Genomic DNA, 20877 nt, shown 5'->3' with positions numbered 1-20877 from the left:
CACCATTGGTGCACATAAAGTGCACCAATAGTGCATTGTATTTCAGTAGAATGTATTTCTGTAGAAAGCAATCAAAGAGCAGCATTAGGTTAGGTAGGTTAGGTACTTGTGCATAGGGAGCCCTAATTGAACCACCAGTGCATCCAGAAATTACTTTTTAGTTTTAGATGAAATCTGGTGGAAAAAGTCAGACCCTGGTTTGGGTTTCTCTTAAGTGTTTAAACAGTAATGCCTACTGGCTGCCATTCTTGACTACCTGGTCAGGTGGATGAGCTGACACTTTATAGAGTCTCTAGATCAAAAACAAAAGAAGCTGCTGAAGGTATAAACAGCATCTTCAAAAAGTCTGTAGATATAATCAAACAGGCAAAGTTCCAACCCTTTCGAGCTTTGGACCACCACTATGATGGGCTGACTCACCGATCAAAAGGCACAAAAGGCAGGAAGGGGTAGGCAAGCTTTGGCACTAGAAGTAAGTCTTGCCATTTTGCATGTGTTAAGGACTCAGTTTTTGAGTGGATCTGTGAGCTTTTTAAATTTAATATTGCTCTGAACATGCAGCAGGTTTTTTGTTTTTGTTCTAGAGACAGAGTCAAGTAGAGCAGCAAGGACTATGTAAACTAGTTTACTTTACATGATTTTTTTTAATTGGAAACCTTTTTTCCAGTAAAGAGCTTATTAAATTCAGTTGTAGAAAACACAGTGTTTTGAAAACATTTTAATAAATAGTCTCTTGTAAAAATTTTAAATATATCATGCAGTCCATATAATTTAAAATAATTTACAGGCTGAGGTAGGGGTGGGGAGAAGCTGGGACAGCAAAATATAGTTCACTTAGGGTCGACCTTTCCTGCTGAGCACACAAACACAGGCAGTATCAATCCGTATGAACCGCCATGCTGCTTGCTTCCCTTCCATGGTCAATGCTTTGACAAAGGTGTGCGTGGTGGTACAATAGGAGTTCCAATGTTTTGAGTCAATTCCACGGCATCCACCTGACACTGGCTTTGGATCTCTACACTTTGTCTCAAAAAAGTACTGTTTGAAAACGTTATTATTGATATTGACTTCCCCCAGCACAGTTACTTCCTTGCCCTTAATGTCAGTGGCTGTGGTTTTTTCCCCGACCCACATACTGACACTGTCACATACAGAATATTCTCCCCGATGAAGGACTGGATGCACTGTTCTTTTAGCCCGGATAGTTTTATTAAGGGACTCCTCATCATCTAAATATTCCAAATTCCGGAAGTCCTCTGATAATGGTGGAGGTTGGGTGCTAAATAAAACTCTTGGAGAGCGAAACTTCCTCCTCCTGAAAATCTTAGGATCAACTGTGATGTTGTGAAATATGGAAGGTTCATGAGCCTCTAATTTCCCATGATGCCGATGAAGTGATTTAGTTCGATGTGTTTGGTGGTGTTGAATACGATGTCTTGTTGCTGCCCCGCCTGGAGCATGGTCTTTGGTCTTTGGTGCAGCCTGTATGCCGATCAAAAATGCTATAATCAGAGTGTAGTACAACATGGACATTACTCTTTCCGCCTATGTAAAAAAGAAACAATGACATATTTATTATTGGATCTTTAAAAACAGGGACATTTTCACAACTTCTTACTAATAACATTACTAGGACATTTCTTAATAATTCAAAAGAAGAAAAAGTTTTATAATATAGTAGGTATGAGGTTCTAAGTTTGGCAGAATTATAGGTTTGGTGTTTCAGCTTGGAAAACAACAGATATATAATACCTGCACATAATATTTTCAACAAAAAATTGTGATGTCTGGGGGACCTATGGGGCATGGGTTATTTAAAACATATTAAACTCCAACACACTGTGGTAGGGCTCATATGCTAAGGTAACTCATTTTACTGCAACACAATTGTCTAAATCCCCCCTTAAAAGTCACACTCTGCTCAAAACTGATATTTAGTTTGGGGGAAGCATAAGTTTATAACAGAAGGCTCCCCTTGAAACCAAACATTTTGTCCTTGAAAGTTGTTATTAGGAAAAATGATCAGCTTTTTTTTTTTAGAATTATAGAGAATAGTGATTGTGTGGGTTTTTATAGTGTAATAGAGCCCCAAGCATGTTGTTTTTATTTGTTGATTTTATGGTTATTGATATATTAAACAATATTAAATTAGTCAAGACATGTTCCCTCCTTTTATCTGTGGCCAGATGGGATGTTCTTATGTGGAAACCTACAAGTGTATTGGCGAAATCAATGAGTAGACAAACAGAGTATACTATCCAGCTTGTCCTGAGAGTTATGGTAATTGCTGTTGCTGAGGCCATTAAAGTGCGGAGGTCATCTTAAGAATTGTCACAATAAAGTCATTTTTGGATATGCTTCTGTTTAAAACAATAGTGCTGAACCAGTGCAACCCTTCAGAATGGAAATATTTGAACTATTTTTGCTGAGACAATTAGAGGGTTACAGGTCATATGATGTCTAACAGTATATGGCCTGTTATCGCCTGACCTCATACATGATTTACCATCTTGCATGGCGTGCGAGGTCAGTCGGTTGACATGCAGCAATTGTCAGACTTTTGTTGACCCCTAACCTTCTAGCCAAATGAAGTGTAAGGCTAACATAAAACAAAAAGGCGTACATGCAATTTTTTCTTTCAAGTAAGCATAGTTCGAACTTGGCCAGGACACTAGCTGCAAGGAATTTACTGTCTCCTCCCACATTCTAAAAGCATGCAGTTAGGTTAACTGGCTTTCCCTCAAGCTTTAGACTGTGCTAATTATTATTATTATTATCAAACTGGATTTATATAGCGCCAACATATTACGCAGGGCTGTACATTAAATAGGGTTTGCAAATGACACAGTAATAAAGACAGTGACAAAGGAGGAGGAGAGGACACTGTCCCGAAGAGCTTACAATCTATTACGATATGACTATGATAGAGTCATTAGACTGTGAGCCCCTTTGAGGGAAACCTAGTGATATTGACAATAGACTTTGTGAAGCACTGTGTAATATATTATCACTATATAAATACAAGTTAATAATAATAGGCCTGCAGAATCTATAGAATCTGTATTAAGCTTTTTAATTTACGATTTAAGATGTAATTTACTGCATAGTTCTTATTCACATTTTTCATCAAATACTGCAGTGTTATGTGCCTTACTGACAAATTGCCAGGCCTAAGAAATATCACATGAGGATCACTACTTTTGGCACTGGTGTCATAAATGTACTTTTGGACAAAAGTTTCCCATCAGGCCCAAGAATAAAAAGAGATTCAGTAGCAGATCACTCGAATTATAGAAGCCCAGATAGCTAGATAGCAGGGGTGGGTATGTGATTTTTTAAATTTTTTATAGGTTGTTTGTATTGGAGGTTTTTGACACTTCTGAGGGTTAATAAGTATATGGTGGATACGTACACCAATAATAAGAAATTGTAATTACTGTTGGGGTAATTTTGTCACAAATAAATGAATAAATGTCTTTGTAGCAGCAGTCGTTGCTGCTGGGGGGTATCTTCCAAAGTGGCCAAAAAGACCCATTCCCTTCTAAATAGGTGTATATGCCTAAAATGTAGATTTATATACTAAATGCATGTTATACAAAATGCAACCATTTTAAATAAATGATACTGGGCTCTACTATTGATTATCAATGGGGTTCACGAACTGAAAAAAAAAAATAGAAAACCAGCAATAGACTTCAATGAAAAATTGTACCAGTAATAAGTTTGAAAACTGCCAAACTCTGTGAAAGTGACATGTAATTATGTTGTCAATTTGTGTTAATGACAGGAACAGGGATGTATGGAAAGAATGGTTGCAATAAGCCTGAGTCACTAGGAGTAATGATACAAATAACAATGCACCATATGGTCCATAAATTCAAAGCATATAGCCACAGAAACCGATAGATTTGTACTGATACTACATATCATTCCGCAGGTAATGCAATAAAATTCCCAATCATAAATCTATAAATATGGTTGCTGCATTCCCATAATCCACCTGTCAGAAAGAGAAGAGAAAAGGTCTGGAAAAGTCACTCCTGCATATTCATCTTAAGCAGGATGATTATTTTTACTGCCACCTACATACAATGATGATTAACCCAGACTAATATATATCAGATGGTTTAATAGGTGTGTTTGTATTTTATTCCTGTTAAAGCTATTAAGTGACCTGTTTGTCATGAGTAAACTATTACTGAGGCCAGAAAATCTTAGCATGGCCAGTTTTATAAGGAACATCAAACGCATTCCGTAATTTTTCCATTCTCAGAAATATCAGGAATATTCTTGCCTGTAATCCAGACCAGGTCTCATAGAGATTTTTCCAGAAAAAAACAAAAATAAAATTGAAATCTTGTTTGAATTCTGGTAGTTATTATCTTTGATAACAGTTTAAAGATTACAGGGCACAAAACATTTCACTGTGCTTTACTACCATGTACTGCAGTAAAGTAAGTGTAATGTTAAAAACTTGTACACAATAAGTATTTAAACATGTGCAGCACTAGTGAGGCTTATTCTGTGCATCTTGGTTGTAGTAAATACATTTAAAGTAATATTATTTTCCGGTGAGCACATTTTATACAATATTTTGAGTTAATATTGCAGTTTGTATGCAAACTGTAACACATACAAATGTAATAACCGGCAGTGCGGCTTGCCGCTCTTCATAGATTGCTAGTGGCTAATGTTCTTTTTCGCTGATCGCTCATTTACTTTATGCCTGTCAGTATTTAATATCCAATACTGCTACTGCACAATGTGAATTGTCCAGTGTATATTTACACCTCCTGCCACTTCCCAAACTCTATTGTTAAAAACCAAAACATACCAAAACAGGACTTTTTAGGCATATATAGTAACAAAACATTTCTTTAAAATTACATCATAAATTTATTTTTAACAAATCTAAAAATATATAAAACAGGAAATCAAATAATATTAATCTGATATCCATTACTGCAATGAATAAGGAAAATGGCTACAGAAGGATACTGCAGTAAATAGAGAATTGTGGGTTTTACACACAGCAGCGGTATTCAACTTTAGAATTTAATGCCTGTATACTGTGTGCTTGACTCCCTGTTAGTATACTTTATTAAAACTAATAATTTTATATAAGAAAAAATAACACTTAAACAATGTACAATCATTGTAAGGTAAAATGATTTAGTCCATTTGTCAAAACCTTTTTATCGGATATGGAATAATATTGTTCTGTATAGAATCTTGAATGGCAACATATGACCAAGAGTTGACTTAATGCAGGATCACCCTTATAACAGAAAAAGACAAAATTATAAATTATATTAATCGATTTTAATTTGATCACAGACTGTACAATAAAATGACTTTGTGTTTATTTATAAGACATAGGTCCACTTTAAATTGTGGAATAAATGAGAATGAGAAAAGAGAATGATTGTATATGAGTTATATATTTACTCTGCTTTCAGGTCATTGTGTACCATATGACATACCTTTGGGTGTACAGAATGGAAAGCTGCTCCGTCCCAGAGGCCTTTATTGCGTCCAAACGCTGTGCTGAGTTGAGGCCCAGCATACCATCTGTACAAGGGACAGTCTTAGTGACGTAGTGGAGTTTTGCTGTTGAGAGAAAACAAAAACACGACAGTAAATATCTAAAAAAAGAAAAACTAATATTCAGACTGATACATAAATCGTAGAGTAAAATCACTTATAATAATTTCCATGCTTACAGGCAAAGTAAACATTAATGTAGGTTACAGGATTGTTCTCTGTGCAGTCATATGGACCTGATGATTCACTGAGAAGCAATCACATTAATTCAATAAAGTACATCAATGAGAATGTAGAATGCAGAAACCTGCATAACAACCAATCTGATCACAGAATCTGACATTTATGATTAGGTAATGTTTTATATTTCATTCAGATGTCTAAAGGGGAGGGGGGTAGTAAAATTAGTTCACAGTGATGATGGGCTTTTTCAATTACAAAGCTATATTTTAACCCCTTTGTGACTGCAATACAAGTTATTAAGTTTAGATGTAAAATTCCTACTATTGTGAGAATAAGCCAGTAGTGGTGGTTAGAATCAATTTCAACTCAAATCTGATTTGTTCTGACATTGGATTAAAAATCTGAATTCAAGCAATCAGAGTTTGCGTGTTCAGATAAAAGTGCATGCACTTGGGATCGTACAGTGAATGCTTCACTGGCAAGTCTTACTTAGAGGGCTGCAGTTAGGATCAGGAATGACACCAGTGCAATTTTCTCTAATATAATACCAGATAATCACAATAACATACATTATTGTAATATAACAACAGATAGTCCTCACTAATATAATAGCAATGGGTGCCTGTTAACCAAGTAAGATCACAACACAGAGTTCTATTTACACACAAGTTTTAAGGAGTAAAAAGTGTCTGTTTTCTCAGCACAACTAGAGGTAAATGGCACAGGAAATAGATTCAGACTACCCCCCATCCTGTCCAAAGTTTCTACAACTGACTATAAAAACCATGAACCATGAAACCCTTTTTTAAAAAGTCTGAATTTCAACATGGAAGTTCTGAATCTTTTAGAATTCTCCATTGCTTCATCTCGTTTTTTCACAACACTAGAACTGTATAACTATGTGTGTTTGTAGTTTTCAGACCCATTGTCCATCATAATAACACTACAAAACTTGGTCTGGGCATCAGACATCTTGCAGACATGATGTTTGATTATAATGTAATAAAATAGCAGAAAAAGGGTTAATTTATTTTTCTTTGGCATGCCCAATATCTAAAATTATTATTGTGCATTTATATAGCACCAAAATATTATATATTTTTTAATGAATTTACATCTGCTTGTTTTTTTTTAAATTTGCATTTGTAGAATAAAATGAAAAAATTGTACCAAGTTGATTAGCCATAACAACAATAAAAATGAACAGTATGACTTTTTGACGATCAAAGTAAAGAAATATTCAGAAGTACTCCAAAAACAAATCCCAATACCAATTTACTATAAACTCCTGCCACTCTTTCTATGCCAAGACGTTAGAAAAAAATTGCCATCACAAGTCTTACCTAAATAGCAAAAGCAGAAAAAGATTACAATTACCATTTATGAGAAAAGTTTTGTATGACATCAACTATGAAACAAAAACGAGATTCAGTTATAGTAACGCATGACAGATTTTATCATTGAGATATTCATGCCCTCTAATTACAATCTTTCCCCTTTTTCTGTCTATAATTTGGTAATTTCATTGATTTCAGTACATAAATAGCTTTTCAGTAAAGTAAATATGAGACTAATTAATTGCATGCAATATTCTATGATATATTTTAATGATGTTAGCAGTATAAAAGGTCTAAAAAAAGATCCAAAAAGATGGTCAGTTCTTGGGGACTGCAGATCACATCGTCAGCTGTTACAACATAATTCTTTTTCAATTTAAAAAATAAAAAAGAAGTTGTCTTAGAATATATTTTTGCACTGTGAAGTGTCTATGTGGAATAACATTATTGAGTAATGATGGGTCATAATCCGTATGCTGTACACATACTATTTCCAAGAACACTTGAGTTACTGATGGAAGCTTGCTTTCCTAATCCATTTTTTTTTTACTTTGGAGCCAGAGGAAATGGTCTGATATCACACTCATATTTTTGTTGGATATGTGAATTGCCAGCATACTCACAATGTCTCGTTTTGGTGCCAGATCTAAACATTTTAAACCCATAGTGAATTTTGACAAGGCTTATTAGCATTTCCACATGCTGACACTATGTGATTGCCTGCATGGAGTTTGTATGTGCTCCACGTGTCTGTTTACTCCAGGCATTCCAGTTTCCTCCTACATTCCAGAGTCAAAGCTGTGGGGTTCTTGGATTCCATTCATAATTTTTAAGTTAGTTATTGAGATTTTAAAAAAAATCTTTATATTGATGATTTCCTTGACATCAGACAGACTTCCTGAGTGGTTATTAGAATAGGAATTAAGGCTAATCTCCCCCTCTGGGACACAGCAATAAATATTTGAGGTTTAAGTCCTTCCTCTCTGCCACATCCTTTATCAAGGATGTGTTCTTTGCCTAAAAAGTTTGTGCCAAATATGGACTCTCTGTCCTTATGGGAAGGTGTGGAGACATACCCTAATTTTCTATGTAATAGAGACAATTCTGTAATGTGTAAAAATTGGGTTATCCTGTTGGAAAGCCTTCTAGTTCTTCCAAAATAAGTATATCAGAAGGAGAAAACGCCCTGTAGTAGTGCAGTAGTGCCTACAGTAAGATTTTGTACCAATGGTTCATTAACGACCAGCTGGGGCATCCAAGTGGCTGTCAAGGTGCCAGGAGCTGCCTGGAAAACGCTGTTCCTGCCCGTCTGAAAAAGTATTTAGTGCACATCACTGAGTTTACCTCTAGGTGACCGTATATTACAATATATGTATTATGATTTACAAACATTTACAGCTATGTTTTTTCTTGGTTGAACACTAGCTGAATAAAAGTGAAAATATATAGATATCTTTAAATCATGGAAAAAAAATAGAAGCCAATGGAATCATTTGTTCTAATGAAGATAACAATCAATGTCTTAAAGATAGTTATGCAGATTATAACCCTTTTGCTGACATGAAAAAACCTCTTGCACAACTATTAATTCAAACCAGCAGTGAGTTCCTTACATGCACGCTTTGATGCCATCTATCATTTCCCCAAGTTATAAGCCATTTCAAAAACCTGGTGATATAATACTGAAGGGGTGGAGATAACTCAGTGAGATAAAAATGTATCACTGTCCAATCTCAGCCTAATATAGTATGGCTATCAGATAATATAACTATGTAAGAACTGATTGTAACCATACAAATTGTATCGTATGAAGGAAGCATCAATCCGTTCATCATATCACCACTAATTTCAAAATGTGCCCCTAGGGAAAGTATTTAGCCAATTTATACTGAATGTTTAGTTGGGTTTTAGACAAAGGGTACATAGATCTTTCCTGAATGTTGAGAGAAAAACAACATATGCCAAACATAAGTAATGATTTTCTCTAATGAGAATGGAGAAAAATAGCAATTTATGTCTTTGTTTATAAAACGTTAATAAGAAGTCTGAAAATGTTTCCTTAGTTTAATTTACCACATATACATATGCACGCTTGATTACGTCTTGCTGAGTTTCTGCAAACACCGACAGATGTCAAGAATCCAAAGAAGGAAATTTATTTGAGCAATGCCAAATAGGTTTCAATAAAATTCTAAAGAGCAGACACACTAAAGGGAGAAAGCAACGGATTATGTAGGATCTTGGCAGCCATGACTGTTAGCAATCATATGGCAAGACCTCCATTTTCCATATAACCAGCGTTGTGCCTAAATGCTTGCTAAGACCTGGGTACTGCATTGTTTTATTATATTAAAGGAAAACATGTACTCACCAGGGATGAGAACAGTTGAGAATTCTAATTTCCCTGAAATTTCAGAGAAAATCATAGGATTTTGGCAAAATAAATCAATGGGGATGAGAATTACAGATGCTCTTAGCTATTCAGGATCTGTTTTACTTATGCTACAAACAACCATGCACTGAACTCAAAATTTACAAACAAACAGTATAAAATATAACTAATTACATAACGAAAAGGAATAAAGCACATAGAAAACGATGAATAAACTAAAACTACTGTGCATGCAAAAAGACTAAAAATATTTAGTGAATACAAAATCAAGTAACTCAGCCTGCTTATCCTTCCCATTATCCCTGCTTATTCCCATTCCTAACCACCCCCACCCAAAATAATACCCAAATTTAAATTGGGTTTATAATCATGTTCATAGATGAACTGCTGAAATACAGAAAATGAACCTAAAAATACAGCATAGTTGTTGCAATACCTACCTACCTATCTATCATGAAGATCTGTTATGAGAATTAGAGGATTATCTATGCAGGGGTTCTTAAAAAAGTTTTTAGGAGGGGAGTATGGAAAAGGCAACAATTATTTCTTAACTTTGCACAAAGTGAAGATATATAGAATCCTTTTGGTCCTATACTGGGATCGTGACATTTCATAAGAAATACATGCACAGTAACCGGCCAATTTACCATTAAAATTTAGGTAGGCACTTTATTTTGTATAGTTTTAGAGTAGGTAGACTTGTATTACTGAAGGTAACTGCAACGTAGACAATGTGAACTATTAGTAAAAGTATGCCACACACAGACCAAGTCTTCTACATGACAAAGCTGCCAAACAACAGCATTCCTCCAAAGATAGACAGATTGTAGGATTATAGAATATTTATTAACAAACTGCCTCCAGCGGGAAAAAATATGAATCTGCTGCCTGGGCTTAACCACAACAGCTTCCTGCAGATACAGAAAATGCCAGTCTGTTCATTTTCAATACTTAACTGCTCTTTCTTGCCTTTTGCACATGTGTCATTGACCATTAGGGCTGAACATCGTAGTTATGGGCCAATACACATGTGAGTGGATCAGTACTTTGAAATATCAGGGCTTTACTAGTTAAAATGACTTAACATCAAAGTCATATCTGCTCATATTTTTTTCATTACACTGGGTCTTTTAAGGTCATGCTAACACGGCTTTTACCTTACTTACTTGTTACCATACATTAACCATACATCAAATTCCTGAACTAGTTACAGTTGAGGCAAATTTCATTCAGTGTAAAATATGCTACTTATAATTTCATGCTTCAAATTTTCTATAGCGTAGTTTGGAATAATTTGATTTTTCTTTTCTGATTTTTTTTTTTACCCAATCGGATTCAATAACTTTTCAGGAAATATAGTTATGTATCATGTAAATTAAGACGGAACTGAAATATGCTTGCATTACAAAATCTGTTCTGAACTAAGCCCAAGCGTGAAGTCTATTATAGTCCAGCCACGTGTCTATTACAGTTACGTTTGTAGAAACCCAGTGAGGCATATTAATACTTGTGGTTTTCAGTCAACATAAAGAGCCAGTTAAAACACTTATGTGGAATCCTAGCTGCACTCAGCCAATCTCAAGATGATATTTTTGGCTATGAATAAATTATTTTCCAGTTGCATTCATTTCTCCTATATCGGATATACCAAGACATCGTAAAGTGTAATTATTTGTGACAACTCAGAAGAGCTCTGCATGAAAAATTTGACTTGAACAATCAATGGTGTTTTTCCAAATATTTTTTTTAGAATAAAATTTCCAACCAACCACATACTAATTGCACAGCTGGTGTGTTATAGGGGCCTCAACATTCTTGGCTTGAATAGGTAAAGTTTAGGTTCAGTGTAAGTGTATTGAGATTACCAAAATTTGTTATGAATTAAATACATTTGCTATGTTTTTGCATTCAAAAAAATCTGCTTTTGTATAAATTTACCAATTCATATTTGTCATTTATACACTAATATGTTATGTATATATTTATATTTAGTAATGATTCTCAAGACAATAACAGAATATATTTAAACAGAAGATTTTACCCAACTGCACAATTTATATCTAGTGTAAGCTCTTTTTATATATAAATACATTTATCAGTACTTTTTCACCTTTAAAAACCATGGAAACAATGTGGTTGGGTTTTATTAAAGAAGCTTCCATTCATTTTCTAATGATGTGAATTAAAATAAAAATATGTGTGCAAGAATAAAAAACAAAAAATGGCATATTTACACAAATTGAATCCTTAACCGCCGGATGAAATAATGTTTAGCCTACTTTATTTTGAAAAGTTAACGTATTCTACTTATTTAGTAAATCAGGTTCAGTGTGTGGAAAAACTGTCAAAAAAAGCAGTATTAAACGGGTGATTCAAGAAGGCCATACATTCAATGCACTAGATTGGTGACTACAGACGGACTACAGAACCTATCCAGCAGTGTGGATTACATGTCCAGTTACAGGGAAAATACTTTTTTTGTTTTAAATTTACTAATCCCAAGTGGAGGTAGAGCCCATCCCCACACTCAAATATGATAAAGGTAACTTTAAGAAAAGGGTCCAAGAGACCTTTATATGGATTTTATTGGCTTAAGCAAAATCTCTTTACTTCCAATTGGGAATTGAAGGTGAATTGCCCATCTGTACATTGCAGGTGTTTAGAACATGCTTGTGTAAATGTTCACATACTTGCTGCTCTTTTACTAGGGAAGAGGGCATACACCTTAACGGAACAAATAAAATAAAAACTCAAACAAGTCTGCACACAGTCCACACAACAGTACTGAAATATCTATTCTCATATCTGAACTGTTTATTTATAGAAAACATATGAGGTGTTAATGAACTGAACATTTTAACACCTAATATTGCCTATTAACCTTCTAACCCTTCTGCACTTGTATTGTAATATATACATAAAAAAATCTATGTTTTAGCTTAGCCTGCTAAATGAACGTAAATTGTATAGCAGTGTGAACAAAAGTCATTTGGGAATATTAGGTGCTAACATAGTCACACACCTCATTTGTCATGTGTGAATGCACTTTTTATTTGTTTGGATTCTAAAGCTCTTGTTCAGTGGTTTACTTTTTCCAAGTAGTATTACTTTATGTCCATTCTTATTCTTCTGTGTCCAGACATGTATATGTGTGTGTATGTATATATATATATTGCAATGTACCAGAGTATAGTAATGTGCAGAGTATTTTTTTAGGTGCAACCTACACTCGTATGCTGGCACACAAAAGCAGAGCAGTTTGAAACTAGCACAACAATAGAGAAAAAGTGCACATGGACAGATCAATATACAACTAAAATAAGACCTAACCTTTAGGCTATGCTATGTTTGCAAAGGTTATTCATGAGCTTGCAATGTATATATATATGTTCTATATTTCTGAACTCAGACAGTTAGACAGAGTTAGGAGCTACATTTTTAAAGGTGCCTAAGCATGATGGTGTGGCTTTGAAACCTTATAAACTGTTTGGTTAAGGTTTCTTTTGCTCTATTAGCTATATATTGTCTTGTGCACCTTACCTACATTTTACCTGAAGCTTTTTGGTTGTTTGTTTTAGCATTTCAACAAGAGGACAATTGACTATTCTACTATTCTAAAGCCCATACACATTTCCAATTTTAGTAGTTGGAAACGATCTTTCATGATACTTTCCAACGACTATGCACTGCACAATGCATTACCCAGTGCTGTACATACAGCACCGTTCTGCTCTATGGAGAGGCAAGTGGGAGAACAACGGAGTGGCACCCCACTGCGTGCTGTCACCCTTCCCTTGCATTACAACAGCTCATCATTTATCATCCGTGGATCCACCAGGGCGGTCGTTCGGATGATGAACGACGTGCACTGTACACACTTCAGATTCTCGTCTTCTATCGGACCTGCGCCGATTATCAGGCGAGAACCATTGGAAGTGGCTTAAGGCACTGCTAAAGATTTGAGTCTTACTGTTTGGTAAAAGCTACCCAGCAAGATTAATATAGATGTGCCAAGCCCTTTTTCAAGGTCTAGGGTTCCTCAATATATGAAGGTACATCCCACATGGCTGGGCTTTACTTTGGCCTGTCTAGAAAAAAACAGCTTCCTATAAATACGCGACCTGATACAGAACCACCAGCTCTCACAAAAGTGCAATCCTCACTTGTGGCGATACTTGTGAAATTTCTATTGGATTAAAGTAAGCTGCATGCAACAGCCTTCTCGTAAGCTATTTCAGCAATCAAGTGTTAGGCCACGAGACATATCCAAATATTCAACAGGTATCCTTTCTACGCAAACAAGTAATTCCTTTTAATGCCCTTTTACATTTAGCCAGAAAACAACCAGGAGAATCAACTGTGAAGCACTTCTTTGACAAAAAGGAAAGTTTTATAGGTTTATGTTGTGATTCTGATCTTTCAGTGAAAAGGTGTGTATCCTCTCTAAATTACAAAAAACAATCTAGTTTACTTAATACAAATTTATATGCTGTAAAAAATAAAAAAATAAAACTTTTGTGAAAAAATTTGTGAACACTAGGAACATCATTTTTAGAAGTTTATCACTAATTCCTAGGTTGATTTTTTTGTGAAAATGACACAAGCATTTAATCTTTAACCCACAGTACTTAATTTTTTTTCAAATACACAAAAAATGACTCTAAATTTATGTTTCTTACTGTTGGTAAATGATATCAGAATAATGTACGTGAGTAATCAAGCAAGGAGAAAAACATTTATTTATCTATCTATTGATGCTATCTTTGGAGTTTGCCCAGGAGGCTGGAGCAACTATTCTTGAACTGTATTATCATACTGTTTTTGTTCACTTTTTCAGTATCAATGACCATATTTGATTGTACACATATATATATATATATATATATATATATATATATATATTAATCATATTGTATCCATATGTATCCATATAGAATGTCACATCAATTTGACACCACATCACACACATTTCACATCTAAACCCATACACATATTAACATGTATGTATACTGAGCTACTGTTGTAACTTTTTTATGAAGATTTATGGATTAACATAATTTTTTTTACAATACACAAAAAGCTAATCCCGTTCTTAAGATTTCTTGATTTTGTAACAACTGTAATAACAAAAATCCTCAGACTTAGTATTCATGACTACACTGTATTACTTAAACAGCCAAACTTGTTGAGATATGTTCACACCAAGCTAATATTTTATAGACACTGGTGAATTAAATCACCCAGTTTATTTTATTGTATGTCTAAGGGATTTATGTGGTTAGTATTCTGCAACTAGATTTTTCTCTGCCTTGCCTTCTGTTTTACTAGGTGGATTATCTAGCATAGATCCTGCACAGGGAATCAACTCACATCTTCCCTTGTATCAGCTTGATCTCAGGTTCCAGATAAATATATTTAAATTATTGGTTTATCATAGCGGTTATCCAAAAGGTACCTTGAAACATTTCACTGAAAAGGAAACATGGTCACAAGGATTTTAGTGTGTGAAATGCATAAAGATTCTTTGTGGCTAACCACTGTCATATGCCAATGTTTAAAAATAAACTCTCTAGGATTTAGATTTAGTTGTATAATATCCATTTCTTTTCCTGGTTTACTTCTTCAATAAATGAACAAACATTCAAAAAATGGAAACCCTTATCTACAAATATATTGCCTCAAGCGTTCCAAGAGAGATGTGGAAATATCAGATTATGTTTCAAGTTGAGTCATTAAGAGTGTTTTCATCAGATGATGTGATTTTTATTTATTACATATTGCCTCCAGTGGTATAAATAATTTACATAAGAAAAAATCCTATTAGTCCTCAAGGGTCACAGAAGGCTAAACAACTACAACAAAAATGTATTTAGGTTTGTAAACCCTTTTTCCTAATTATAGCAGATAATGGAAACCGCACCTTGGACTTCTGGGAACTTATACATGTCTGCACACACTGTAAGCCTACAAGACATCAATGCTTATTATTTATGGACAGATATTAATATTGTAAACCATGTACACCATTTAATAATACTGGGAGTATTACTGCTCTATAGAAATTGTTTCTAAAAAACAAAAGCATACATGAAGTAAGATTAGTTTCTCATGCTTATGTTTTCCGCCTTCATTGATTTCATAGTAAATAGAATATTCATTGCCCAGCTTCAGCAAACAGCTATTTTTAGTTTGCCAGGATTATATGCCAGCAGAGCTGTATAATTCTATCTTCTGCTAGTATAATGGTTTCCAAAAAGGTGTAGCCTGTGTGAGCATGACAAATTAACTTGTAAGGGGCTTGGTTTTATTCCCACTTTAGGACTATTCTTTAATAGTAACAACATGCCCTCTGGTTTATAGTATAGTTTTAGTGGGCGTAATTGGAGCAGAAAAGTTTTGGATTCGAGCCCTGTGCTCCCAACTGCACAAAGGGAATCAATTACCCAATTACAGTACACAGAGATATCATCTGAAAAGAAAAGCTTCCATCGAGGCTTGTACAAACAGCTGCTGGTAGGAATCAGGAACTACTATAGTGCCTATATATTATTAGAAAAAAAATATATAACATAAATTTTTTTCATTAGGGATTAGTTCTGGGCATAAAACAAAACCTGTAACACTTTTATCTACTAAAAATGTATTTCTTTCTACACAGATAAACAGAAAATGTATTGGTCATTGTTCTAATACATTATTATATAGTATTTTTATAGGGGCTTCTTTTCTACTAAATAAACATTTTTTGCTTTTTCCAGAGGAAGACCAATTCATACTTTCATCCAGTTCCAAAGTACAACTAGTTGAATCTACCAATAGGTCTCTGAGCAAAATATGTTTTATTAACGCTGACAGATAAACATAAAACCTTCAGGGGATGATTAGACACATACATAAATAAAGGTAATCCAAAAGTAAGCAATATATTTGTAACATTTCCTGGCTTTCATTCCAATTTGCCATTCAAAAACAGCTCAATTGGTAATTTTACATACATTTTGTCATTATCCATGTTTGTATTGTTTTCTTTATTGGTTTAAATTCAGGTAATCCAGTTACACTAAGGAAAGGTACCATTTGGAGGTATTCAATTTAATTGCATGGTCTTTTTAGAGAATTTTGATGCTTTCATTTTCTGTCTTTGAGAAGAAAAGTGTAATGGCGTTAGATACCCTTGTCACTGACATCCACAGACAAGGGTACATTTGTAATCTTAGGTTCATTATATGATGTTAGTCCCGCTACATCTCTACTCTGTAAAAACGGCACTTTGCAGCATGCTGAGTGTCTGTCCATATATATCCTAATATGCATGTTACAGAGGAGTATCCAAAGACATACAAGAACAAGGTGTGTGGGGCTGGATCTGGAAAATGTCTTTTAACCTCCTAGCCGTTAAGCCTGACCTTCGTACGGGCAAAAAAAAATAGCTAGGATGGTTAACCCCGAGTTTTTTCCCATCCTTACTTACCTGGTCCCGCTGTGCTCATCCAGCGTCGTGTTCGTGTTCCAGCGTCGTCCTCCGTCGATCGTCTACAATTTAAAAAAAAAATTTCATGAAAAACAGTGGATCACTTTTGGTACAGAAATCTAGACCTCAGTGTAACGCTCAGGTGGTTAAAACATTAAACTTCTTTTTAATCCAATGACTTGAGCTTCATTTAGAGCTACTTTATTATTAAAACATCATAAAGTAACCCATAAATTATAGCCATGAACAAGCACTGATTGTCTTATGTAGACAAAAGCCTGGATCAGATATCAGAAAAAGGTATTTTAAACAGTTACCAATATTTTATCCAGCAATAAACGGTAGTTTCAATAGATGCATAAACATACATTTGCTCAATTCACATGAATCTCTTTCTTTTAGCCCTTCCGATGGACATTTCCTCCTGGAAACATAATTGTACGTCTCTAAAATGAATTCCCTGCATGAATTTGATAAAGATATCTAACCCTACAACTACAGATATATGCCAGTAATAATTGATGTCTTTGTTGATAAATAAAGCAAACTTAAACATTAACATGCAATCACATTTGATTCTAAGCACTAGTAATGATAGCCTTTATTTGTCATTAAAACCATGTGATAACCAACACTACTGATTAAAATTAAGTTATGCAACCATCATGATATGATTCTCATTCATTTAAGCCCAAAAATCTTCAACTAAAAGTCCTATGTTTGCCCTCTCTATTCACTCCAATGCATTTTTAAAAAGGTACATTTTACCAACTTGAGATTTTGATTAAGCAAATTGATCAAGTTTTCTCTTGCCTATTTGTGAAATGTTTAAATGATTATGATAGGGAATTAGGCAGATTACATTAATCTCCCACACTGGTCCATTTGTTGATCACATTTTTCATTTTGTAGAAATATCTTTACTGGAATAGCTTTTATAGCACTATTTGTGCATGTCGTTGTTTTTGTCTTGGAATACAATATTAAGTATCTATATAGTTTTTTTTTAACATATATACTAAAATAATGGGATAAAGTTTTTCTTTTATACGATAACTATATGGTCTTCTATATTACCTACTTGCATTATTCTTGAGTGGTCTTTCAAAAAAATTCTTCATATCCACTTTCCCACCAATTTGATATATATGCTAAAACTGAGCAAAACTGGAACTTCAAACTGTATTCAGTACAGTAAATAAACAGATACAGTCTCTTACTACAAACTGCAATACAGAAGATATCATTTGTATCCAGGGAATTTTTTTAAAGGCATTTGCGGCCAAAGGAGACAAGTTGAGACGCAGAAGGAAACAAAGAGTTAGTAATATGTTTGACAAACACAGTAACATATACTACCTCTCCTTATAAGTACATATCTTCACAGTCTGCTAGAAAATAATCTGTCTTTTGGAACGCGCACAAAGCCAGAATCCTGACAACGCTGATTAGCGGCTGAATGAGCTGTGTAGGCAATGTTGGTACACATTATTCTTACCATTCTCTTGACGATGCTGCTGTGGCATTGATTTATTTCTTGTAGAAAAGAGAACTATAAGGAAGCTCTCAGTTCAGTAGTGTATAAAAACAAATACACTCAGTTATGTCCGGTGTCGTGTGACTATTTTGGAGTGATGCTAACCAGGCAGCACACCACTACTCATTATTTATAGGATATTTTAACATGTTAATGTAATTTTTTTTTAAATCTATCTAATTTTTATTAAAATAAAAACTGGTGATTCTGGTTTTAAGCTTATTGTTTAGGCTCTTCCTGTTACAGGATTACAAAGAATTCCCTTTCAGCATAATGCTGGTAGCCATGGCCCATCATTGTTACCATAAGGCATATCATCCCAAGAAATGTCTGTAATCATTGCTGAAGTACAAGCATGTAGGAGGTTGCAGAATTAAAATGCAACAAATAAAAAAAAAAGGTAAAAAAAACAAGCACTCCATTAAAAATAGAATTGTTTATCAAAGTCGATGTCAAACAGTTATACCTATGGTGTATGTTAATCATATTTCTTGTTGATTTAAGGAGGTGTATGGGGGAGCCATTGGAACAGGAATTTAGTTGAGTTTGAGACTACCAAAATGCCTGTTCTCATACTGCTGATAGACTATGGATCCCCTTTAAAATATACTAGAAAAATTATTTAGAAACAAGATGAAACAGGACATTTTATTTTACAAAAGATCAAAAAAATTTTTTGAACTGTTGTTGCTTTTCTTGAAACTTACCTGGAGCCAAAGACATATTCTTTTCCGCCATGGGAATGTCTGACCATGGGGAAAGCAATATAATATTTTAGAACTAACATGCTCTCATGAACGCCATATGAATTATTCAATACCTGGAGTACTTCATATCCAGTTGCAGCAGAGCCAGACATAGGAAGGGTCAAAGTGTGCCAATGCATGAAAGCCCTGGACCCTCCTTAGCCAACAGAGGCCCTTCCTGGTGTACCAAGTCAGTTCATTGGTGGGGGGGCTTATTCAATACCTGGAGTACTTCATATCCAGTTGCAGCAGAGCCAGACATAGGAAGGGTCAAAGTGTGCCAATGCATGAAAGCCCTGGACCCTCCTTAGCCAACAGAGGCCCTTCCTGGTGTACCAAGTCAGTTCATTGGTGGGGGGGCTTATGTCAGTTCTGGGGCTCACTGTTGGCTATATCTGAGTTGCAGTTGGTCACTCAACTTTTTAGGGTTTAATGGTGCTAAATAGTTTTATGCACTGCTAAGCCCCAAGTAATAAGAAATTTTTTCCCTAGCACCCATTCCCTGTCTTATACTCACCTGTTCAAATGCACAAGTGCTGCCTGGAAAAATTTGACATATTGGAATTGTTTATCTCAATTGACTAGAAATAAATTAGTTTAAATCCAGGAAAGGGGAATGGCCTCATCAGTCTTATCCTGTCCCTTCATTGTCCAATTACAGGCAAGAAGGTGACTTTGCTATGTTGTCCATTTGTAGCATAAAGTTCAGGTCACCAAGATGGTTGGTATGAAAGACAGAAATGAAATGTTAGACTATCCTTATATATGTGTTTCAATAGAATATTTACTGGTTTGCCTGGAATTCTGATTTTATTTTCCACATATACCATCAAGCTAAGGTGATACAAACAAGGTGATATCCCAAGAGGAGGGGTTGATTAATATGAAGTCAAGTTGGTGAAAAAGCAGCAAAGTAGATTTAAGACTTCCAATCATCTGTATTAACAGATATGTTAAACATAAAGACATGAAAAATGTTATGTTATGCAAGCTACAAAAATTGATAACATGTAACTAGCTTTGAAAGTTTTAAAAGCTTTAAGTGTTCCCGCCAACTGACTTCATGATTTACTGTTGAAAGTGAACTGCCTAAAGTAGTACAAAATCTTTAGTTCTATTTTCATTATTCAGTTAGTGACTTCCAAAATAAGTTTTTGAAACTTTAAATAATTTTATTGAAACACTTTTTCCGTAAATGAAAATCTCCTTACCACTTAGCACTTTCTTTAACTTACGGTCAGGGGCAGTGCATTGTTAACCACCTGAAATATGCACTGGGACTGTATGTCTAATGATACACTAAGTGCCCCACTTTAGACACATAACAGTACCTCTATTATTTACTATTAGGAGCCTGGACAGATACAAGCTGTGCAACCTGCTAAGAGATTTGTATTTCTGTCAATCCAGTTCTGAGATCTACATAGCTCGGCCACAGGGAAGAGTCCTGCCTGGCAGAGCAGCAGTCCTGATCATTCCCTGCTGCAGGTCAATAATGCAAGCAGGTTCTCTTATCACCACCATAATGTTACTGGAATGTAAGAAGGAGCTGCTTACAGATAAACAATGTCTGACACTCTTTTCTCTCCTTCTGTTAGCATGCCGGACACCTGATTGGCTCCTTGTGCTTTTTCTGCTGCTCAAAGTTTAGACTCTGCTGATCTGTA

At 34.8% G+C, this 20877-nt stretch overlaps 1 protein-coding gene across 3 annotated transcripts in view; it reads right to left on the bottom strand.

The window, feature by feature from the left end:
* Nucleotides 1–703: 703 nt before the first annotated feature.
* Nucleotides 704–20877, bottom strand: part of NGF (nerve growth factor) — a 57604-nt gene continuing 37430 nt past the window's right edge. For 2 of the 3 annotated variants that reach the window (XM_072426376.1, XM_072426386.1), the window contains 2 exons: nucleotides 5484–5610; nucleotides 704–1545 (listed from right to left, as the gene is read on the bottom strand). In XM_072426376.1, coding sequence (XP_072282477.1) covers nucleotides 835–1533 — 699 coding nt within the window. In that variant the 5' untranslated portion in view covers nucleotides 1534–1545; nucleotides 5484–5610 and the 3' untranslated portion in view covers nucleotides 704–834. Of the gene's footprint in view, nucleotides 1546–5191; nucleotides 5279–5483; nucleotides 5611–20877 lie in introns of all 3 variants that reach the window. The other variant, XM_072426395.1, reaches the window with a different exon arrangement.

The sequence above is a fragment of the Pyxicephalus adspersus genome, chromosome 1, assembly GCF_032062135.1.
Source record: "Pyxicephalus adspersus chromosome 1, UCB_Pads_2.0, whole genome shotgun sequence".
NCBI classification, from domain to species: domain Eukaryota; kingdom Metazoa; phylum Chordata; class Amphibia; order Anura; family Pyxicephalidae; genus Pyxicephalus; species Pyxicephalus adspersus.
Note: the sequence above shows the minus strand (reverse complement) of the source record. Positions and strands in the feature narration are given on the sequence as shown.